A 24792-nucleotide genomic window follows, 5' to 3' on the forward strand; every position below is an offset into this window, starting at 1 on the left:
AAACTTCTCATGATTAAAAACCTCCTGCTTTATTAAATTTGAAATTCAAATGAAATTTATGCCTCCAGTCCAGGACGCATGGGCTACATCATTATCCTGAGAGCATTTCTGCATTCATCGTCCTGATATCAATAGCCCGAGACTGTATTTCGGTTGAGAGTTAACTGAACAAAAGGGTCATATTCTACCTTGTTAAGACATGTGCATGCATTATGTTGAATGATTATTGCGCTAACCAGCACGAGTTAACAAATTCTCAGAGTGAAATGCAAGAGTTCATTGGCATAATAAAAATCAACACGGTGTGTACACAGAGAAAAAACCCAGAGAGTTGTTTTTTCAACTTTTAGGCAATGCATCCATAATGCAACAAACTCATATTAGAAAACATGTGAAATTTTAACCAATTGATAAGATATATATGTAATAAATGAATAATACACTATACATTTTTACAAGTAGATGGAGTTAAACATTTACAGATTATCTAAAAATTAAGGTTTAAATGCAACCTGTTATTTTGCCCAATTTATTGTAATTATTTTCGCGAGTACAATAACGAGTATAGTAACTTTTAGTGACATACTAGTTTTTTTAATATTATCACAAGTAGCAGTAGACATTAGATAATAATAAACAATAATACATAACAAAAATACTAAAACGACTAAAAAAGAATACACTTATAAATAGTGTCAAAATTAACGTCTCACAGGGTCTCCTAACCTCATTAACCTCATTACAAAAGAATAGAAAACTTTTGCCCAAAACTTCCAGTCCTTCTCATTTAACTTGAGTTTTATTATGAGGGGGTTGTAGGAAGGGGTGGAGATCTTGTCTGAAGTGCTCTGTCGATGACCTCACGCTAGAATGTGGCCGCGTGAAGGTACGGCTCTTCCTGATTGGTCGCCCGTGTCACAGCGGCACTTCAAAGCTGTGAGAGGAGCTACAATTGTGCTGGAATGGGCGGACCACATCATTGTATTGCACACCTCTAAAAAAACAGTGCTCTGATTCATAAATATAAAAAGATCCTCTGAGGAGGGCACTTTTGTGATGGCAACTTCACTTCTAGGGGTGAGTCTAAGGAGTTTCGTGCTGGTTTAATTAGTTTCCTTTATTGTCCTGCCGTGGGGATTAACATTTCTTGGGTCAGCCAGGGAGAGAGTCACTTGATAATGTTTTAAGCGAGAGAAACGGACAGGAGTTTCATTTCTCACCTTCGACATTGTATGTATAACTCGTTTCCGGTGCACATATACTGGTGTGTGTGTATATATACATATGCTGCGCATTGGTTTTGTTTTACGTATGCGCTTGGTTGTATTTCCGTAAAAGATTATTTACCATCATTCAGGTACGTTTTTCCTGTTTGAGCTTGTCAAATCTTACGTCTGTTGCAACCCTAAACGAAACATCCTAAATCTTCTTGTTCTAACCATTTGCAGTGCTGTGTTTTGGGAACACGTATGCTTTAATTTACTGACCTTTAACTCAATTTCTTCCAGGAGGAGCCGAGATTGGGGTCGACTCCTTTAGCCATGTTGGCTGCGACGTGTAACAAAATCGGGAGCCCAAGTCCCTCGCCGTCCTCTATTTCGGATAACTCGTCTTCGTTCGGAAAAGGATTCCACCCGTGGAAACGAGCGACAGCCAGCAGCTGTAGTTTAGGATCCAGTTTATCCTCTTTCACTCGGAATGGCGGTGGTTTAAGCGACTCCTTTGGCACGAACACTTCCACGGGATCCAGTGCCTTTTCCTTAACTTCTGGTACTTCATCCAACTCCCACTTCGGAAACGACTACTCCGTTTTCCAGGCGTCTGTTTCCAACAATTCCCAAGAGCCCAGCCATCAGCCCATGTTTATTTCCAAGGTGCACACGTCCGTGGACAGTTTGCAAAGTATCTACCCGAGAATGAGCGTGGCGCATCCCTACGAGTCGTGGTTCAAGTCCTCGCACCCTGGCATACCCACCGGAGACGTGGGCACCACGGGTGCATCTGCATGGTGGGACGTGGGAGCTGGTTGGATTGACGTGCAGAACCCGAACGGAGCCGCGCTACAGACGTCCCTTCACTCTGGAGGGCTGCAGACTTCTTTACACTCTCCTCTGGGGGGATACAACTCAGACTACTCGACTTTAAGTCACTCTGCCTTTAGTACCAGTGCGTCTCCGCACCTGCTGACCACCGGTCAGCATCTCATGGACGGATTCAAACCCGTGCTGTCCTCTTACCCGGACTCGAGTCCCTCTCCTCTGGGTGGAGGAGGTGGTTCCATGCTGACAGGGGGTCCGACGGCCTCGTTGGCGGGATCCCCGCGTTCTTCAGCGCGACGCTACTCGGGCAGAGCGACTTGTGACTGTCCGAACTGTCAGGAGGCGGAACGGCTCGGTCCAGCTGGGGCAAGCCTCCGCAGAAAGGGGCTTCACAGCTGTCACATTCCCGGCTGCGGTAAAGTGTACGGTAAAACTTCACATCTCAAGGCTCATTTGAGGTGGCACACTGGAGAAAGGCCGTTTGTGTGTAACTGGTTGTTCTGTGGAAAAAGGTTCACTCGCTCCGACGAGCTCCAGCGACATTTACGCACGCACACCGGCGAGAAGCGCTTCGCTTGTCCCGTGTGTAATAAGAGGTTCATGAGGAGCGATCACCTCAGTAAACATGTCAAAACGCACAGTGCCGGAGGGTCTTCGGGGTCTGGGGCGAGTGGAGGGAAACGTGGGAGTGATACCGACAGCGAACACAGCGTGCCCGGTAGTCCCTCTTGCCACTCACCTGACCTGTTGCAACCTCCCGAGTCTGTCCCAACAGCGGCCATGAACGGCCGTGCAAACTCCCTCGATTAATTCCGTTCAAAATGCACCTGCACGAATCTCGAATGAGGAAGACTTGAATTGACTAGAAATCTATTTGTCGGTGCGCAAAAGGGTTATGGTTAGTCGTTTGGTAACACTTTATAATAGCTCTCAAGGAAAAAGTCGTAACATTGATGGCAAACAGATGAGTGGTTTATTTACGTTCAGATATGAATATCTTAAAAACAACGTTTCATTACTTTTCTAACTATTTAAATGTACATTACCTAAATATCTGTTAAGATGTGTGGATGTCTGTTAAGGGTGTTTACGAAAGTGATTATAAAGTGTTACCTGGTGTTCTTTGAGAAATAACCATATGGCCATTTCACTTGGATGTTGTAAAGTGGTTAAATCTACGATTAAAATGTAATTTACAATGAAGTAAGCCTGTTTTTGGTCTGCACAGACTCTTATGTGACGCGAATTTGGAATATTATAAAGGACATAATTTGATGTGTGCGTACTGATGGGTATTTGTCGAAAAGTCTTATTTTTCTTTTAATGTTGTTCTGAAACTGAAAAATATGTATTTTACCCATCAGTGAAGTGGCCTGTCATTGCTAACATTTTTTTCTTCTCAAAACCAAACTGTGGCACTTTATTCATGAACACTACTTTAATCCGATCTCCTAAAGACAAATTTCCGTAGTGTTGAACCGACTTTGTTTTGTCATTTACAATTTTATTTCTTTAATGTTCGAAAAAATAGTCTATATATCGCACACTGGTCTTTGTCAAAACTACATACTACAAATCCTAAGTTTTTTGTATGAAATGTACTTATTTCCTGTTGCTGCAAAAGAATGTACATATTGAAAATAAAATAGATTAGAATAGAAGGTAATTCCATGTTAAAGCTGAGTAATGTATTTGTTCAGACACATATTTTGAATAGTATCTTTAGTTGCATATATTGACTCTAGTAAATATCCAAAACTGCGGGAGTGCTTTTTTGTGAAGAAAAACGTCATATTTATCCAAGAGTTGCAATTGATTTTTGTAAGTCTGTAATAGGCGCACTTAGAGATGATTTTGTAAGATTTTAAATTTAGAATACCGTGTTTAGTCACGTTTTCTAATTTATGTAAGCATGCACATGTAAGGTGAGCGTTTATTTCACATCGTTTATTTGAGAAATTGGCTCTCTAATTTAAGTCACTCAATAAAGTTAACATGGATTCAGCCACAGTGAACAGTTTTGGAGTTGAAATTATTGCAATGTCCAGCTTCTATAAAATATAATGTGCACTATCATAATCGGTTTATCGCTTAAGGGAGAGCCTGCACTAAAGAAAATAAATGCTGAGATATTTTACAGTATATACATACAAACGTGTAATGTTTAAATATGTTACAGCAGTACATTTTTTAAATTCAAACATTTGCGTTTACATAAATTCGCAAAATGAAGCAAACTTAGAAAAAAATACATTTAGGGCTACTACTACATTTAGAATTAATTAATACTGTAGTTTAATATAATAAATCCTGCGCTTTTAATAATTTAATTATTTTTGTAGAATATAGTACGGCAAAATTAAAGCTTGTGTTAACATTGTCTGACATGTAAAATCCATCATTCCTATTTTAGAATTTGTGTGACACTTTGTGACATTTCTTACTCTACAAAAGACACTTGTGCATTTCCACACGTTGCTCATGACTTGTAATTTAGTTACTAAAATAAAAATTAACTCCGAATACACCAACAAAGTAGGCGAAACAATTTTTTTTTATTTATAAGTTACAAAAGCTACTCAAGAAGGCTAATCTAAATTTTATGAGACTCCATCGAAAAACAACTGTTCAGAATATTCTGAAACATTTTTTGATTTGAAGATATGTACATATTCTATGTAAATAAAAACATTTACATTTTATAAACATTTACTGACAATAAAGAAATTAAGTTACGTGCGAGAAAAGTTAACATTTAGCCAAACAACATCAAGTTTGTGAATGAATCAAAAATATCGAATAATGTTGTAATTCACGTTCAAACTAGATACAATATGATTTAGGCTATAAATGATCAAAGCCGGATAATTATAAATGAAAAAAATATTTTTGATCATCTCGATTACATCATACGATAAATATTAATGACAACAGTGTTGTTACAAAAGTTACAACGGTCTCGCAAAGGAGCAGGACGTTAAAACCATGAGTGCACTGCGCCCCCATGCGGTGACGTCATAAACAAAATACTTGTGAAATGCTCAGAAAACTGATGTTCACATTATACGGGTTTACCCGATGTAACTTGTGCAATTAGCACTAAATGCAAAGCATAGGATAAGTGTTGTCAATGTCGAAAAAAGTTACATTTATGTACTATGACACTTACAATACTTAATATACACGAACAAACGCAACACAATTTGTGAATAAACAAAAATAAATCAATGGATAAAGTGTAATTTTGTATAAGAATAGTACCTGTATCAAAATAAAGTGTACAGATTCAATTACCCAGACAAAGCTGAAGAGCTCATTACAAGCTCTTCATAATAATAACAAATTATTTGCCTCTTGAAGATAGGCCTTCTTTTTATACAGCAAACTTTTTAATTTTGTTTGTAAAAGTTAGTGAGCAGACACTTGAGCATTCACTAGAGCATGGTAGGCCCCTTGTCTAGCCATGAGTTGGGCATGTGTACCCTGCTCGGCAACTGTGCCGTTCTGAATGACCACGATGCTGTCAGCATTCTGAATAGTGGACAAGCGGTGGGCAATGACGATACAAGTGCGGCCAAGACGAGCGTCATCGAGGGCTTTCTGAACAATCTGTGTCAAAGGAAAGAGAGAAGTGGGTAAAGCTTAACTCATGCAGTTTTGTTTGTAAACCACACTAAAACAAAAACGACATTCATAGTATTGAGTGTACAGAACAAAAATCAAGCAGAATGAAAATAAGTATGGTGGCAATTTATAATTACTTAAAGCATGACTCGGTGCTTCACTTTACCCGTAGTTTTGACAAAAAAAATACTAAAGATAAAATGCTCCCTTTTTACTCAGTGTACAATACATGAAGCTGCACTGCTGTAAGGACAGTCTTTAAAACCTTCAGGCTAACTGGATTAGTGTTTATACTACTTAAAGAGCCACCTGCTGGTTGAAGTGAATATTGTACTTGCTGCACTTTTTATGCACTATTTAAAAAACATGCTTTTAATGTTATGTATTCAAAAGCTTAAACACACATGTACAAAATTACTCATTTATAAGAATATTGTTTATTATTATTCAAGCCATGCACAAACATTAAAAGTAATAGTAATATTATTATTAACCTTCTCGCTCTCTGTGTCGAGGGCTGATGTTGCTTCATCCAGAAGCAGAACTTTTGGCTTGCGGACCAACGCTCGAGCGATGGCTATTCTCTGCTTCTGTCCTCCAGACATCTGAGCGCCTTTATCTCCCACTCGAGTGTTATATTTCTGAAGGGAATATGACAATGTCATACACACACACGTTAATAAAAAACGTACACAGATGTATTAACATGTATCAATAAAGTAACACATACATCAGGAAGCCCAAGGATGAAGCTATGTATGTTAGCTTTTTTTGCCGCTTCCTCAATCTCCTCCTGGCTGACGACACGGCTGTTATCCCCATACTGAATATTCTCCGCAATGGTGCAGTCGAACAGGATGGGCTCCTGAGACACCAGACCCAACTGTGCGCGCAGCCAGGCCAAGTTCAGCTTTCTCGTGTCCGTCCCGTCTGCTAACTGTGCAAACATGAGAAAGAAAGTGAGGCACGAATGGATTCCGTTTGCTGAGATTATGGTTTAAACTTTCACGTGATGCACTCACCACTTGACCTGCGGCAGAGTCGTAGAAACGCTCCAGAAGTTGAATGCTTGTGCTTTTTCCACACCCGCTGCCACCCACCAGAGCCAGTGTCTGTCCCTGATACACCGACACGTTGAGACCCTGCAGGACCTTCACGTTCTGACGGGTCGGGTACATGAAATGCACCTCTCGGAATTCAATATTGCCTGAGAAGTCAGACTGGACAAAAATATCCGGATCAGCATAAATAACAACTCTCTATCATGACAATTTCGGACAGAGGTTAAACACAACTGGGTCAATGACAGAATGCTTTTTGCCTTTTTTACTGGAACTTTTTTATATTTTTGGATTTTTTCGTGGTTAATTTCAGCCCAGCCCATAAATCAAAAAAGTATAGTTTTTATGAGGCCGATAATGTTTACTGTGGGTTGTGTACTGCTCAAGACAATCTTATTGTTACATATTTGAAAACAGTAACACTTTACTTATTTTCTGTCCTTCTGAGACCCTGATCTCCATATATACATATATATATATTATATATAAGGTGTTTATAAACTTTGACAACATATCAGAGTTAATATATTTTGATTTTACTTTTTTAAATATTTGCAATTAGCTTTTATTTATTTTTAACAATTTTGGTATGCCTATATGCTTTAAAAGACTGATTAATTTATATTTTAGTTTATTATTTTAATTTTAGTGCTTTAAACTTATTTCAGTTTATTTTTGAGGCAACATTTCAATTTTACCTTTAGTTAAGTTTTTCCAATAATATTTAAGTTTCAATAAACTGAAAATGAAAACTGAAATGTTTTCAAAATTTTAATTTTAGGAAAATAAAACAACCTTGCAACACAGTAAAATGAACTTAAAACCTACAGTGTGTTTTTATCTCCTGAAAAACAGTGAATTTGGACATTCAAGGTTTCAGAAGGACAGCGATGATATTCAGGACTTCACACTTACTGGTTTATCTCCAGACTCATCATAGATGTCAATCAATGGTTTCTTTTCCAGCAGCTTTAGGATCCGTGCAGCTGCTGCTTTGGCTTTGGCGAAGTCGGGAGCAAATGATGACGACTGACCGATGTTCATAGCAGCAAAGACGATCACAGAAAACACCCTGTATGGAGGAACCAGTGTTACCAGAGGATGTTTGAAAAGTATATATGTAACACAGGAGCAAACCTCATGCAAACTTTACTTACAAGAAGACGTTCTCATATTCTGTGTAACAGCGTGCAATGAGCCAGGCTCCAAAGCGGAATATAGCAGCATTAACCAGGTACGGAATCGCTTGTGCAATTGCAAATGTGATGCCATAGATGGGTGCTTTACACAAACTAGACCTGAAACGATACATATTGACCTTTGTAAAATTACAAATACGCTCAATCAGATCTGACTTTAGATAAGATCATGTATCGGTTGGATTTTTACCGATAGGGTATATTGAGACTGTCAATAAACTTGCGGTAGAAGACATCTTCACGGGTTAACGCGACCACTGTCCTGAAGTTCTCCACGGTTTCTGTAGATATCTGTGGATGGATGTTGTAAATGAAATCGTAAACTACAAAATCAATCCTGTTTAAAGGTCAAATTGCACCAAACAATATGAGTATCTAGTCTAGATCTAGTGTACCTTGCCAGACAACTCCAGAGCACTCTGATCTTTGTTGGCGTGTCCTGCCATGGCTTTCATCTGTACGAAGTTCGCCCCCGTGAGGAAGGGCACACAGGCAAGGATGAGCAGGGTGAGCTGCCAACTATGGATAAATGCTACAATGATAGCAATGGCAAGAGCACAGATAGTGTTTGTAGCCAATCCTAATCTGGAACCAGCTGCCTGTAGACAAAGAAGACACGAGCAAGGTTTTTGAGATTTTAGAGGATTTTGAAAAGATTAATTATGGCATGAGAACAAATAAGGTAAATAACAACAATAGTGCATAAATGTGTGATCTCATCCAAATTTCAAACTGTACTAAACGTCTGATAAATGAGATCTACTTAAAGAAAATACAAAATGGCATCTGGCAGAACACAGCAGTGAATTAATGTCAATTCTTGAAGCTGCGGTTGAATGGATTAGATTTCTTATGAATCCGACAATGTAGAATCACCCAGGCCCATAACAGTGTTGAAAGATGGATGAAATGAACTGAAGCCAAAAACACAGGCTGTATGCACAGTGAAAGCTTAATTACTGGTTCTGATGGCAAATCACTGTGTTCCACTCACCCCTTTAACCAGAGACGCATCTGTGGCTAATTTAGTGGTCAGGACTCCCACTGCATTGTTGTTGTCATCAAACCAGGCGATCTCCTGTTAACAGAATGAAGCGCACATTTCAATAGCCGTTTGTTTGTGCCAGATTAGCTCTCTGCTGCATTAGCTTTATACGGTAATGGAACGAGTGACATGATATGGGCAATACCTGTCGCATCATGGCGCTGAAAGCCTGACTTCTCAACCTCATGGTTAGAAGCTCCCCCGATTTACCAAACATGAAGCCCTGAAGGACAGAGGAACAGACGTGAATACTTATTTCTGATACAAAAAAAACGTGATTTTTACAGAATGCCCTCAGTAGCCACACGGATCCTCTTTTACTGGTCTGTAGATGTGGTTCAGCTGTTGATGTGTTTTATTACTTATACTAGTAGATTCTATGGTTAAGTTGTAGTGTTAATGTGACACTGTTTATACATCGGACACGATCGGTGTGACGTGACATTGTTGTTCCGACCGGCTTGTTCTTACTGGGTTTGTTGTGTGGAGCATATTCACTGAGGACAACATTTTAAATTATAATGGGTTCTAATGGGTTATATTGTGCTTTGTTTTGTTGCATTGCTCCACGTCTGGCTAAATTAGGTGCTTCACAACTTTTTAACATATTATTTGTTTCAATAACTAATTAAAATTTGCTTATTATTACGTTTTACTTCAAGGTTATAGGTTTGGTTAGGCATAGGGTTAGAGCAAGAACTTAAATGAGTAGTTATTTCCAAATTAGGAAAGAAAATCCAGAACCAATTTTATTTGACATCAATGACATACCGCCATATTTGAATATATTTTGAATGTATATCTATATATGCTTCATCGGCTTACGTTTACATGCAATCTTACCATTGTCAATTAAGCTTAAGATAAAATCGTTTTCTCACAAATGTATTGTTTAGCTTCATTTGATCATTGTTTGAATTCGTATGATTCATATACTTATGATGGGTGGAGACGCTTTTTGGAGCATCAAAACCTGTGGCGCTTAATAATGGCATTACAAACCTAGGAAGAGCAAGGACATTATTTAATATAACAAATGTAATTCTGGATTTAATTATTTCTTTGAGATTTTTTTAAATTTAATATACAACATAGTCACAGCTACATTCTCACCTGGAAGAAATATGTGATAAATGCCACCGTTCCGACTAGCAAAAATAAAAGTGAGAACATCAAAGTTTTCTGTCGCTTCACTTCAGGATCAACCTCTGAAAACACCTAAAAAAAGAGACGGTTCAACTAAATTAAACGTCCAGAGTAAATCATTATACATAATACGCACAATATGTGGTACTAATATAAAAGTCACTGCCACAGAATTGTACCAATTAAATCGCTTTAACTTGCTGAATCATGTTAAATTCACAATCAATTGAAATGAAATGCAGAAGGCATAATATATGCAATAATGATTATTGTTCAGAGATGTGCAAACAAAGACAAAAGGACACTCACACCAATGATTTTGGCAAACAGGATGGCCACACAGGGATACACAGCTCCACCCACAAAGCTGGCCAACGTGCCCACCAGCAGGTAAGGCCATTCCGGCTTATTCAGAGCCAGAATCCTGGTGAATGGGATTTCTTCAACCTTTTCCTTTTTCTACAAGACATTTCCAACTGCTTCATTTATAAATAACGAGACATTTCACTAAAGGCAGAAACTGTCATTTTAAGTCATATACCTTTTTGTCCTCCTTTTTCCTTGAGGAATTCTTTCTCAAGGACTTTCTCTGGCGTCCGCTGCTGCGTCTTGAGCTTCTTCTGAGGGTCCCGTTCTCCCTTTTTATCTCCACCACCCCCTCAGGAGTCTCTGTGTCAGTCGATTCCCCCTCAGTCTCTTCCTCTGAAGCGAGATTCGGGATATCATCTTCATTGGTGTCAAGGTTGTCATCGCGTCCCCCAGAGGTCTGGTCAATGTAAATGAAAACAACTATTTTAGCACTAAACTAAGACAAATAAGAAATGTCCAGTCAGACTATTGATCCATTTTACAAAACACAGACGGACACAAGTATACCTGTTGCATTACGAGAGAGTAGTACACTCCTTTCTTGGCCATGAGTTCTTTGTGCGTGCCCTGTTCCACAACCTGGCCATCCCTGAAGCCTGCGATTATATCTGCTGTGCGAATAGTCGACAGGCGGTGAGCAATAACAATGGTTGTGCGTCCTGCTCTCGCCTATGAAACAACAATCTTGTTCATTTCTGCTGCTGGTTATCACAAAATGCACATACTGCTCATAAAAAGCCTCTGTGCGGTTTGTGGTGCATCACCTTGTCTAAAGCCGCCTGAACGACGGACTCGCTCTGGGTGTCCAGGGCAGACGTGGCTTCATCCAACAAGAGGATTTTAGGGTTTTTGACTAGAGCTCGAGCTATGGCGATCCTTTGCTTCTGACCCCCACTGAGTTGAGCCCCCCTCTCCCCAACCATAGTGTTCAGCTTCTGTCTCAGAGAAAAAACAACAGTCAAGCCTGTTTCAGATTTGATACAATGAATTTATTATATTTAGTATACAAAATGAACAGTCCTTACATCTGGTAATTTGGAAATGAAATCGTAGGCATTGGCCTCTCTGATGGCTCGGTCAATATCCTCATCGGTGGCGTCTTCCCGGCCGTAGCGTATGTTCTCTGCAATGATGGTCCCAAAAAGAACAGGCTCCTGACTGACGATGCCCATGTTCTCTCTGAGCCAGCACACATTTAGAGAACGGACATTATGACCATCTAGAGTCACCTGCAATGCATGTTTCATAAACACATGAGGACAAATCTAGACATTAACTGAAATAAAATGCTTGTGACTAATTTCGGGAGGGGAAATGTTATGAAAGTTTAGCATTACCTCTCCTGAATCAGGGTCATAGAATCGCTGCAGGAGCTGAATTGTCGTGCTTTTCCCACACCCACTGGCTCCGACCAAAGCGAGGGTCTTTCCATGAGGAATCTTCAGATTCATACCCTGTAAAATCTGATGTGGTACGTTGAATCAGTTCTCAGTGTCACGTCAAATGTCTTCGGACATTTCAGAAGTAGGTCAGTAAAATATAAATCTAACATCTTTTACTCAAGACCCCTTTGAATAACATTGCATTAAAGGTACATGGTATCCAAATTGACCTTGGTGTTGACAGCAACCTGAAAATTTGGTGAAAATTCTTGAGAGCAAAGGGAATATTCAACTCTACCTTTACATCTTTTCTAGAGGGATAGTTGAAGTAGATGTTTTTAAATTCAATATCTCCTTTTACACTGTCTGGTCTATGACCCTCTTTAGAGCTGCTGTCAATGGGACGAGGCTGGAACAAGAGAGAAATCATCCAAAATAAACAAAATACCAAATTAAAACTTAAAAAGTGACTTTGCAATGAACACACTGAGGTTTTGTACCATGTCAATAGTTTTGTAGACCTCGTAGGCGGCACCCCGCGCCATGGCAATGCTCTCCAGGTTTGGAGCTCCTTGACCCAAAGAAAATGCGCCAATCATCACACAGAAAAAAACCTGTTGACAATGAGTTGCACTTGACCGAATCGTAAATTCAATCAGAAACTGAAATAAGTCCAAAATATCTCCAAACTTACGGTGATGACCCGTCCGATGGTGTAATTATCAGGTTCGTCCACAGACAGTTTTGTCCCATACCAAAACGCAAGCGCATACGCGCCAAATATAATGAACTGTGTCAGCCCCATGGCCACATTAGTGGTAACAGATTTTTTTACTCCAAAGTTCTTTGCTTCAAGCAAATTTTCTTCATACCTAGAATACAAAGTCATGCTGTAAACAGGGTGAATAGAGTTCGGTGGCATTCTTAACATTTAGAGGAGTTCTTGATCTTATCAAGTGACAGAGTTCAGCAGTTCAACTTCTGAGTTGTACTTATGAGCGAAATGTTCCAAATGTGCTCACCTATCCACTGCTTTTTTCTGTCCGTTAAATGCCACGACAGTCCTTATGGCCACAAGAATCTCTTCAGCTACTGCTCCTGCTTTTGCGTATGCTGTCAGCTCCTTAGTGGTCAGACTGGCGAGAATCTGTGGGTGACGGAAAGATAATAATACATTTGACTGTATTAAAGGAATAGGTCATATCATAAACCAAAGCTTTCTTTGTTTTGGTGAACAAAATAACCTTTTCATGTGTTCTACATAATAAAGAGTCGTATACAGGTTTTAACCAAATGAGGGTGAATAACGACAGACTCTTTTTAATGAGGAAAACAAAAGTTATTAAAACCATTTAAACTAAATTGTGTAAGCACATACTTTAGACCAAACAGCCGCTGATCCTGCGAGAAGCGGACTGACAGCAAGTATGACAAGAGTCAGTTTCCAGCCGTAGATAAATCCGATAACGAACCCAGCAATAAATGTGCAGAAGAACTGTACGAACACACAGATTTTGTCTCCGAGGCCATCGTTGATTGTGTTTATATCACTGATCAGAGATAAGAAAAGGAATTTTGAGCATAAGCATCCACTCTAAAAAAATGGTACTAGCACTAAAAGTAGTTCTTGGCTCGTAATCATAATGGAACCAATTTAAGTGCTATATAGAACCATATATTGGTGCTTCAGTGGTTCTTAAGAGGTTCTTTGGGATGAATGAGATGCTATGTAGCACCGCTTTTTTATAAAGAACCTGTATGGTTATTCAGCGGTTCTATAGAGCGCCTCAGTCATCCCAAAGATCCATTGAAGAACCACTGAAGCACCAAGATATGGTTCTATATAGCACTTAAACTGGTTCCCTTATGATTACGAGCCAAGAACCACTTTTAGTGCTAGTACCATTTTTTTTTTTGAGTGTGAAATATGGCCAGTGATCTGAGATTGTTCTAAGTAATTGTGAAAGTAATTGAAATGTGTGAGAATTCAGAGGAATATGCTTCACTCACTCCGTAAGTCTGGTATTTAGCTCTCCGATCTTATGTGTGTCAAACCATGACATCTGCTGGTGGAGGATGGCATGGAAATACTTCTCCCGAATTCTCTTGGTTTGCTTTGCGGCAGTCAACAGGAAAAGCATTACCTGGAAAGTGCCCAGGACTAACACTGCACCCCCGATCCCCACAAAGTAATAAGCATGTCTGGAAAAAACAAACTCACACACGTGAATCATAGATCATGACATTTTTAAAGAATTTAGTGAATGACTCGAAAACATTTAAGAAAATCACTTAATGATTCATTTTGACACCAGAGACTGCTCACGTTGTCATTTTATCTTCAATGCCTATTTCAGGAGAACCAGCCAAACACTCTGAAGGGTTCGAAGTGATGTTGTCTGCAAACAATCAGAGAGAAATATTTCCTGAAACCAGATACCAGACCATCCAAAAGGCAAAAGCACACAAAATAAAAACTCTGAATGGTAAATATTTATGAAACCATTGCTGAACCGCTACACTAAGCGCACATTATGTGTAGCTGCAAAATATGAACTTTTTATAGATGTTTCGACAGGGCTTGAAGACTCACTTGGTAGCCCTTTAAATATTTTTTGTTGTAACCTGCATAATTTTAGATGTTGTTACCTGTCATATTATACTGCTGCCCACTGCTCACAAAGCTGTCAGTCATTTGTCCGAACACCACACACATGAGAGGTAAAGCCACGCCATGGGCAGCTGAACACAGCAGACCTATCAGCATGAGCAACACCTCTGCACAGGTGGCATACCGAAACTGCAGCCCATAAAAACATCCAAGTCAAGCTTTGGAAACACTGCATACCCTCAGGGGTTTTCATTATCATCAGCACGTTGCATCACTGCTTACAAAAGTAACAAATAAATTTGTGAGGAAAGTAGACACGTGTGTGTTCTCTTACCAGCTGAAAAAATCCAACTGCTTTCTCTGACTCTTTTTTCTCTTTTGGCTTTTTGTCCTTTTTGCTATTTGAACAGAATGAGATGTGTAAGACACAAAGTAGATTTACACTTGAACTTCGAATACAATAAAAACCAGATGGTTTTGCAAACGAAAACCACATTCTAAAAGAGACTTTAAGCCTCTTTAGGTGGGACCTTTTGTCGCCTTAGAATTAGAAGGTTCTGTCTGCATTCTGAGCAGTTTTGAGATGATGAGCTTCAAAGCTTTTGCTTTCCATTTGACTTTTGGTTTTCCTAAAATGTCATGTGTGTACATTTATAATGTCTTAAAAATAAAGGTTGCTTAAAAGTTTATTCACAGCGAGTTCAAGGACTCAATATTTAACACCATTTACTAAATGTTATGATTCAAATTATTAAAGCTACAACAACAATGTCTTCATAATTCGTATTTGCATTGTAAAACATGCAAAATCAATACGCTTTTTGTGAAGGCTCCAAATGGCCTTTATTTTGCCTTATCAAAAATGTGACACTGGACCACAAAACCAGTCTTAAGTAGCACAGGATTTTTGTAATAGCCAAAATACATTGTATAGGGGTCAAACTTGATCAGAGATGTAAAGAGTACATGACAACCATACTAGAGTAAAAGTACAGATGCCTTGCAGTGAAAATTACTCTATTACAAGTTACAAGTCGCAAATTGCAAAACGACTTGAGTAAAAGTCTTTGAGTATCTGATTTTAACACTACTTGAGTATTTTACTCATACGGAATGTAGGCTTAAAGCACTTAACCCCAACACTTAAGAGACATCTTGGTGAAAAACAAGAAACGGTTCATTTGTGAGGAGAGCAATCGCATCAACTGAACAACTCAAAATTGCAAACAAATCAAGGTCGACACTAAAGCCTACATCTACAAACACTCAAATGTCAGTTAAGCTTAAGTGCTCATGAGGAAACCAATATCCTTCAAAAAGCTCTCTTCTGGAAAACGGATAAATAAGATAATGTTAAGTTAAAAAAGCCTTTTTTCACTGGACATGGTGGTTTTGGCCTTGTCGCCAGCTGCAGTCACATCCTCATCACATATAATCCGCCGGCGATTGACAACTACCTGATAATAAACCTGCATTTGCATAAAGGAGCCATGTTGACAAGTTTCAGTAAGTAAGGACAAAAATGAACAAGATATAGTCAATGCCCTGAAAATGACAATACTGCTTCTTCTCTAGCAGAATTAAAGTGCTTCAGGAAAAGTTAGGTGCAATGAAAAATGTAATGTGTAATTGTATTGTAATTCAAGATGTATTGGAGTAAAGAGTACACTGTAAAAAAAGAGTACACCGTTTTGTTCTGTATTTTTGAAAAACAGGGAAAATGTCAAATGACAGAAATAGACTGCAAATTTGTTTTTTGTTTTACAGATTTTCCCTGTATATTTAAAACATGGCTAAAAATGTAAAAAATCGTCAAATTACAGAAATAGACTGAACATTTACATTGTTTATTTAGCAAAGTATCTGTGTATAATTGACAAATACTCTTCTTAAACACAAACAAACTAAATGAATCCTCTGGTAGAATCATTTATGTTTTCTGTAAAGGCAGCCTATACGGGCAAAATAACCAATGACTCGGGCATGAAGTCACTAGAGTTGAGCAATAATCCTTTTTTTCTTTCAGAGCTTATATGGCTGTCAGGAAATAATTAAATTACTGTTTTTCATAACTTGTCCCTAACTACAATATACGTTATTTCTTATTATATATCTGATCATAAATAGCATAAATAAACGTTATGGGGTAATTTGACTATTAACATGCAAAATTTATTTAACTCTGCACACATGAACGAAATGATTCAAGAAAAGATTTGTTCATTTTGCTGAACGAGATTCAAACATCCGAATCATAAATAGGAGTCGAACTTCCCTTCACTAATACATTCAAGCCCGGTTTCTGCATAAGTAGAATCATCGGAGACACATGTGCTTGCATCTTCATATTTCGTCATAAAACCGCGTCGTAACTAACTTCGTAATATTTTGTCATTTTTCATAGGATTCACTTGGGCATATGTTACAGTATGGAAAAACTTGAAAATACTGATTCTGCTCGGAGTGGAAAGAATGTGTATAGATGTCTTTCTTTTGATGAACACAGAGAAAGATATTTGGAAGAATGCTTATGTCCAAACAGATCTCAACCCCCATTGACTACCATAGTAGGAAAAAATGGACCGGAGTGGCCACAATGCATCTAAAAATGGTGATTTGAAATGAAACGTTGGAATGGTTTTCCTGATTGGTTTACTGATAAGGATTTACTGGTTAGCAGATAGCGTTTATTACGATAGTACGTTTAGCATTTTAGATGTTTCTCAGTATATTTCTTTGGATTTTTGTAATTATATTAACATCATTCTTTATGTTTATGTTTTATTAGTCAAGACTGCAGGGTTCTTGAGTTAGTTGTTAAGTACTTCATAGAGAAAGAGGATCAGATTTTCCATAAAGTTGATCAGACAACCTTGCCTAATGAAGTGGACTGTGCTGGACTTCCAAGTACACTGGAATTTGTGCAGAGGTAAAAAAGAAGTGAAAGTCAGTCAACATCCAATCACACACACTGTCTCTCACACACACACACACACACACACACACACATTATCATAAACACTCTATCTCACACACATCCTCACATGTACTCACTCACTCCACAAACACACATCATCATCACTTTCTAACACAAACACATCATCATATACACTCACTCTCTCCCACATCATCATCACATACACTCATTCTAATACACACATCTTTACATACACTCACTTACTCAATCTCACTCACACACACACATGCACACATGGGTGAGGTTGAGTAAATAGAGAATTTTCATTTTGAAGGTGAACTATTCCTTTAAGAGAATAATGGTACAGTCCTTTTATTTATTGATATTTTGTTAATTCAACAGATGTCTTTTCAAGATTATCCCAGAGAAGGACCCAAAATCGAAAAGAGCACATCAGTCGAAAGGTTATGTCACTGTTTAGCACAATTGCAGACTATGAATGGATTGAGTTAAAATTGTAAAATACTCCTGCAGTGTCTTGAAAAATTATTCTCTGTGCACTGACTTGAAACTACATGTGCTTTTGTTGTTTATTTGTTCTTTTATGACTCATATGTTGACAAGACGATTTTGTGGTAATAAGTGGTCTAGTTTTTAAGGCAGTTCAGTAAACTTAAAATATTTGTATAACAAGTTGTATTTTTATATTGTTTCACTTTCCTATTGGTGATTGTTGAAATGATTAATTAATTGTTCTTTTGATACATTGACATAGTTATGAACAAACTTTTATGTTGGTATACTCATGCATTTAAGATCAAATTTTCTATGGGTCCATTACTGTTTAAAAAGTATTCTTTTCATTAAAACCTGAAAAACACTCAACTTGAGGCTCATTATTTGAATCCGTGATCTTATTGGTACTTTTATGGTTTCCACATAAATGTCCACAATATGTAAGTGGTTCTTTACAGTTTTTTCCAACTGCTTACACACAAAATCTTTTCATGTCACATGCTTTTTGAAACCTCTCACCCAAAGTGCAAAACTAAACACAAAATCTCCAAAACCACAAGCTATTTCTCAGCCTTTGACTCAGCGTTCATTGCATAAAACACTTTTTTCAAAACATTACACACAATTATTTACCTAAAACACAAAAATCTAACAGGAAGTGACTTGCTTTCCTTTTCCAAACACAACCAGTCAAAATGCTACACTTATTCACCAGGTCACACACACTCTCCTCACATGTGGAAACACTAATTGCTTAACTGATCACTATCCAATCACTGCTTTACTGTAGTATTGGCCTATAAATAGATCAAAGGTCAGATTACCTGTTTTGAACAATGCATGCCAACAATGGACAGAGAGCAAGAGGAGTAGGAGGAAGAGGAGGAAGAGGAAGAAGAGGACGAGGGCAAAGAAGAGAAGGAAGGAGAGCCATCTCTGATAAGATTAGGGGAACACTTGTTGATCTTGTGATCAACCACGGTTTGAGCATGAGATAGGCTGGAATGAGACTCCAGCCCAATTTGAGTCGATTTACAGTGGCATCAATAATTCAAACCTTCAGAAATGAGAACAGGTATGAAACTATCTAATGACTATTTTAGCTATACAGTAATGTACAGTAAATACCTATGACTTCATAGTATTGCAAAAACATTTGTAACTCTAAACCATCCATTTATTGCACTGCCTTGAATGAATGAGGTTGGTTATCATGCTGTACTACAGTTTGTACACAATGCTTGTCCCTGATCCAGATCAAGAGCATGCTAGATTTGTGGTTACATGGGACAATGTTAGTTTTCACCGTGCTGTTCTGGTCCAAAACTGGTTTACCACCCATCAGCAATTTGTAGTTTTGTACGTACCCCCAAATTCACCTTTTCTAAATCCCATAGAGGAATTCTTCTCAGCCAGGCGCCGGAAAGTCTATGATCGCCAACCCTATGCCCGCATGGCGCTTCTCCAGGCAATGGAGGACGCATGTGGGGACACAGAGTTTGCCTCTGTCCAAGGTTGGATACGCCATGCTAAGAGATACTTCCCTCGATGTTTGGCAAGAGAAAATGTTTCTAGTGATGTGGACAAAGTATTGTGGCCAGCCCCAGCCCAAAGAAGCGATGAAGCGTAGCTCAACAATGATGGCTGCACCTCCACCAATTTCTGGACTGTCCCCCGGGACCCCACACACACAATTCTGAAGAACATACTTTTGGTTTATATATGTCTTTGATTTTGTTGAATGCTACTGTAATAAACAGTAATGTTTGGCCTAATATATATGTTCTGTATCTAGATTGCATTTGTGTTTACAGTGTACTTGTTTCCCCTCAGCAGATAACTTTCACTGTAGAACATGTAGATATGAGCACATGAAAGACAAAAGAGCTTTAAATTTAGAACAACAGTGTTTACTTGGTATATCGAAACATTCACTTTTATGAAAGAAGTATTTGCCATTTGTTGCAAATGCTTCATCCTGACATGTGTTTATGGAATTTTGAATGCAGTGTTAAATTTTGAAGGAGATATGAGGCATTTTGCATTTTGTGTGTGCAGTTTTGGGAATTGTGTGTAGAGTTTTGAGAAAAGGTGACATAGTTTTGAAAACGTGTGTAAGTAGTTGGAAAAAACTGTAATCTTTAGATCTTCAATTAAACATCGAGAAGCTCAAGAAGTACATGAAATAGCAGTTAAAAACTGTTATTATAACTATGGAAAAAAGACTGTAATGGGTCAACTTATATAAAAATGTAGTCAAGTATAATGTAAAGCTGCTAATATCTTTAATACTCAAAAAAAGAAATACATGTTATTTTAATGGTGAATTTTTTTTTTTTTAATTAGTATTTATTTAAGGGAAGATCGTGTATTTTGTAAATTTCCTATCCTAAATATGTAAAAACTTTATTTTTGTGCGTATGCTAAGGACTTCATCTGGACAACTTTAAAGGCGATTTTCTCAATATTTAGATTTTTAGACACTAGAGTTTTAGAAAGTCTTATATCAGCCAAATATTGTCCTATCCTAAAAAAATCATACATCAACAAACATTTATTCAGCTTCCACATAATGTAAAAATCCCAATTTCGCGATATATATTTTTTTATATGTAAATAATATATTCACAAAAATGTAGTATCCATTCCAAATACCTATTATCATAAGAAAACTTACTTGTACAGTATATTTGACATTACATTTTATATTCTATCTCATTTATAGGATTAAAGAGGCTCACTTATGTACCTGAACATGCTTTTGCTCTTTGCTTTCACAGACACTTTTGGTGGCTCCTCTGGTTCTTCCTCTGGATGTTTTTCATTCTGTGTGTAAGCCTGGTTGACATAGCCGTCAGGTATTGCCTCTGAGGAAAAGAGATCATGTTCACTAACAGGAAGCAGGTGTGGTGTGCAAGTCTAAGGTGTCTAAGGAACACCAAAGTATAAATAATTAATTTGAAATTAAGGGCCAGTCTTGTATGATCAAGACTACCAATCTACTATTATGAAGAAGTATCATGAAAACAGCATCGACATACCATGCGTGTAGGGCGGAGGTAAATCTGTCGCTTGATCACTTGACTCCTCTTCCATTGTCATAGCGAATTTATGCGTCGCTATATATAGAGAACATTGTGAACATTGTCGGTTCAAAAGAAAAATAATAATAATAATGGTTTATAAAAAAAAAACAATATCATAATTCAATTAAAGTAAAGGTACGTGCCACAATGACACAAAAAAGAGTAGCCTATTGGTGGGAAGAATACAATGAATAGATATATTACACTAATAGGACTTTTTCCAATAATGTCTTCTTTGCCATTATGTCATTATGTCATGCGCGTGCAAATGTTTACAGTGACCCATATTTATGACACAGGCATTCACACATCCGTTTAATTTCATTCATGACGCCTGTTTGTTACCTAACCAGTTACAAACCTAAGGTGTATCAGGCGTCAGGTGGTTATGACACAAATGCATATAGGCTAACTAAAAAGCGACAAATAAAAGAACAAATTCAAAAAGATCGCTTTTGATTTATTAGCTAACACCCGCCGCCACATTTGTAGTTTGGAAATACAATAAGCAATTGTTAAAAAGGCTTATTTCTCACATTAAATAAGAGAAGAATAACCAGACTATATAATTTAAATATATTAATATAATATTTACACATAGCCTACATTAGCCTATCAAAAATAGCTTACCCCATGTGCTGTTGACATAACCCTCCCGGCAGACAAGCAATGTTTGCTAAAGATCCAGTAGCCTATGTGTGACGATGCTTTATAGCGCATTACCTGGACACGCCTCTTCCCGCACCGTGTCAAGAGTTAATCATAAATTACAGATCATCTCTGTATATTTTTTCTGCGAATGGGTGCAAGACGGATACGAAGTTTTAATAGACTTCTGATAATTTATTGGTGGTTTTTGATGTAATTACACAGAAAACTAGGAAATGAACGTTTCTCAAAGCCTTATACAAGAGACATCAAAGCCTCAGCATTGAGCCTATAGCATCCAGGTTAAAGAGAGGCCTCAAGCAGGTGTCTGATTTTAGACCTCCGCATTCCTGCAACACACGTTGCTTAGAAAGGTCCATCAGTCTGAAAGAATATAAAAGGCTAAAATGAGAGATCGGTCGGTGTTGCTTGTGTTGCTTGGGTCTTACGTGGGTTTAGATCGTAAAATACAACAAGGGAGTATTTTTGGAATATTTTTTGGTATGCGAGATCATAATCAGAAACAATTATTATCTTATAAATAAAAATGTTAAATGTTTTTTTAAATGTGTCATTTATTTGAGGCTGACCTTAAACCTTTGCCATTTTAAATGGTTCAGATTGTTCAGATTGTTCTAATGTGATTATGCATTTAAGCATTAAAGTAACCAAAATAGTTTTTAATTATCATAACATAATTTGATGAACATGACATGACATTATTAATTTACAGTTTTGTTCTTTGAAATAAAAACAAAAAACCAATAAAACATACATAAGAGTTGTTTTTATGTTTAGTTGTCTTGCCCTCTGACACAAATTATGAAGCAGTAGTACCAGTATATCAAGCTTGATCTTGATTCAGTGCATATCTGACACCACCTACAAACCAGTCTCTCTATTTATATAACAAAAGTTATGTGAATGAACTCGGTTAAACTGGTGAACTTTCACATAAAATCTGAGGAATAATTGGCATTCTTTTCTTTTTCGTTGCCAGCATTGCTAGTAAATCATCATACAGGTTTTGTGATCTCTAAGATTTCATTACAGTGAATTTGCATAAGCAGGAACCCTCCAAGCAAGATTCCATTTTTGTATGGGTAACCATTGCATTCTTTGTGAATACAACAGTGTTTTGCAATAAGATTAAGGTGTTATCACAAAATGACAAGTTTATGTCCATGTAGGTTTGCACATTTGAGAATGCCCACTGAGGAGTGGATTTTACCTTTGTTGTATACTTTGCAATCATATCTGTATTATCCACGGAAATAATAGTTTTTTCAGGAGCGTTCTGTACATTGTGTTCTGGCTTTTGTTTTTGTTTCTGGTTTCGGACAACGTTAAAAAGTAGCATCACAGTAGCTACACTCTTATCATCAGTTCATCGCTGTAGAATGTGATAGACAGGTGAAACGGGGAATGCTGAGTTTACCATGACTTTAAGCCTTATATGTCAACACTCTTCAAGGAAGCAGTGACATTTTGCCTGATTCACTGTTCAATCATATTATCAAGTTTGATCAACCCTTTAAAAAAAAATAAAGACATTATTAGGACATTCCCGTACATCTGATAACATGTAGCTCTGGATGCTGGTGGTGAGAACTCTGTTACCCGTTTTTTCACGTGCTTATGTCACCATTACCATTTATGGATTTGCAGCTGATGTCAAATTGTTGTATAGCCTACACTGTAAAAAATACATGTGAAATCTACAGCAATTCACTGTGTTCATGCACTGGAAATAACTGTATTAGGGGTCACAGTGAATTACTGTAGTTTCAATGAGAAATTACAATACTGGTCAAAATATTGTGAAAATCACATTAAAGAGGATGTGCTGTACAAAGTCTCAGTAATCAGTACTGTCCTGAAAGTCACAACAAACACGTACTATGTGAGATTTACAGTAATTCCCTGTGTTCATGCACTGGAAATAACGTATTGGGGGTCACAGAGCATTAAAGTACAGTGAGAAATTACAATACTGATCAAATATTGTGGAAAATCACATTAGAGGAAAGTGCTAGAAAAATGACTTTGTTAACTTAACCAACACTGGCCTGTGGTAAATCACAACAATCAAGCATGAATGTTCATAGTTCTACATTATAAAGGGTTTAAATAATTAAAATAGATATTTTCCCAGTTCACAGGTATTACAGTTAATCTTGGAATTGAGAAACTTTTGTGTGATATTCCGGGCACCTCTGAAATGGGACATAATCCAAAACAAAGTATGATCGTTATTTAAAGGATACAAATGTCTTGCACAAGCTTTAAATAGCTTTTTTATTTTGAGTCTAGCACAACTAGACATTAAACATTGAACTGTTTTATAACCTTCTGTGAATTGATGATTAAATATTTTTGTGAAAATAGACGTTTCTGAAATAGATAATTTATTGATTTGTCATGAGGTTTTGTTTACAAGCAGCAAAAATGCATGGCCTTGACACAGGCTTATGATGTATGCTACTGGTTCTTACTCAGTGGCCCGCGAAGTCAACTTCCTGCAGCCATAACCCTGATCAAACTCACCTGGGGCCCATTCTTCGTACGTCGCTAACTCGGTTAGCTGGATTTGATTGTTGACGATTTGGCAAGATCTTGGATTGTTTGGTTGTTCGAAGCTCATCCTAGACTTGCTGTCATAGCAACAGGTGCGCAATCTTAAACCTGCCCGCGAAAAGGCTTATTTCATGTAAACAGGATTAGATCCCGGCTTTATAAGCGGAGGTGATATGGGAAGTCTTTCCAAGCCCTGTCTTGTCCGTGTTTACGTCAGTAATGCGTTGCTGAAGGTGCCAGAATAATTCGAAGAGCTTTTTGAATTAATCGCGTTTTGCGAGGTCGACAGGATCCTTTAGCGCAGCCCGATAACCTTCTGATTGAGAGATATCGTTTTTCTCGGGAGGGTGTAATCTACATTATCAACTTTTTGGAGCCACACGTTAAATGTTCGACTCGTCGGAGTCTGGCTTTAACAACTGCACAAACAGTTTGTATAGCTTTGTGACTCTTTGCGAGTGGCACTTTCCTTTACATTATTGGAGATGCAGAAAACGTGGGTAAACGTGCTTTATGTCGTGCCATTCGCAAAGTTTATCTGTCACACAAACAGTTTTTAGGGGGCTTTGTGG

At 37.8% G+C, this 24792-nt stretch overlaps 2 protein-coding genes across 2 annotated transcripts; one reads left to right on the forward strand and one right to left on the reverse strand.

The window, feature by feature from the left end:
* The first annotated feature begins 966 nt into the window (after window positions 1-966).
* sp8b (sp8 transcription factor b) lies at window positions 967-2958 on the forward strand. Its single transcript, XM_056762819.1, is given in 3 exon segments — window positions 967-1077; window positions 1509-2805; window positions 2808-2958. Coding segments are annotated over 3 exon segments (1407 nt in total). The 5' UTR covers window positions 967-1056; the 3' UTR covers window positions 2897-2958.
* Window positions 2959-4631: 1673 nt separating this feature from the next.
* abcb5 (ATP-binding cassette, sub-family B (MDR/TAP), member 5) lies at window positions 4632-21688 on the reverse strand. Its single transcript, XM_056762547.1, has 29 exons — window positions 21626-21688; window positions 20951-21028; window positions 20659-20776; window positions 14811-14874; window positions 14515-14665; window positions 14192-14264; window positions 13876-14067; window positions 13244-13415; window positions 12888-13012; window positions 12560-12737; window positions 12366-12479; window positions 12164-12274; window positions 11821-11946; window positions 11509-11712; window positions 11248-11418; window positions 10991-11152; window positions 10656-10880; window positions 10424-10573; window positions 10082-10186; window positions 9114-9191; window positions 8918-9001; window positions 8319-8522; window positions 8114-8214; window positions 7882-8022; window positions 7640-7796; window positions 6686-6883; window positions 6394-6600; window positions 6158-6304; window positions 4632-5648 (listed from the first exon to the last, which is right to left on the reverse strand). Exons 2-29 carry the CDS (start codon window positions 21009-21011, stop codon window positions 5448-5450), a joined length of 4020 nt encoding a protein of 1339 aa, XP_056618525.1. The 5' UTR covers window positions 21012-21028; window positions 21626-21688; the 3' UTR covers window positions 4632-5447.
* Between the last annotated feature and the right edge of the window lie 3104 nt (window positions 21689-24792).

Source organism: Triplophysa dalaica, chromosome 12, assembly GCF_015846415.1.
Source record: "Triplophysa dalaica isolate WHDGS20190420 chromosome 12, ASM1584641v1, whole genome shotgun sequence".
Taxonomy (NCBI): Eukaryota; Metazoa; Chordata; class Actinopteri; order Cypriniformes; family Nemacheilidae; genus Triplophysa; species Triplophysa dalaica.

Coding starts and splice junctions, on each gene's coding strand:
- abcb5 (XM_056762547.1), bottom strand. CDS start 21,011: ATGACAATGGAAGAGGAGTCAAGTGATCAAGCGACAGATTTACCTCCG. Junction 12,480..12,559: donor CCATCGGACGGGTCATCACC/GTAAGTTTGGAG, acceptor CATTGTCAACAG/GTTTTTTTCTGTGTGATGAT. Junction 12,275..12,365: donor TCTACAAAACTATTGACATG/GTACAAAACCTC, acceptor CTCTTGTTCCAG/CCTCGTCCCATTGACAGCAG.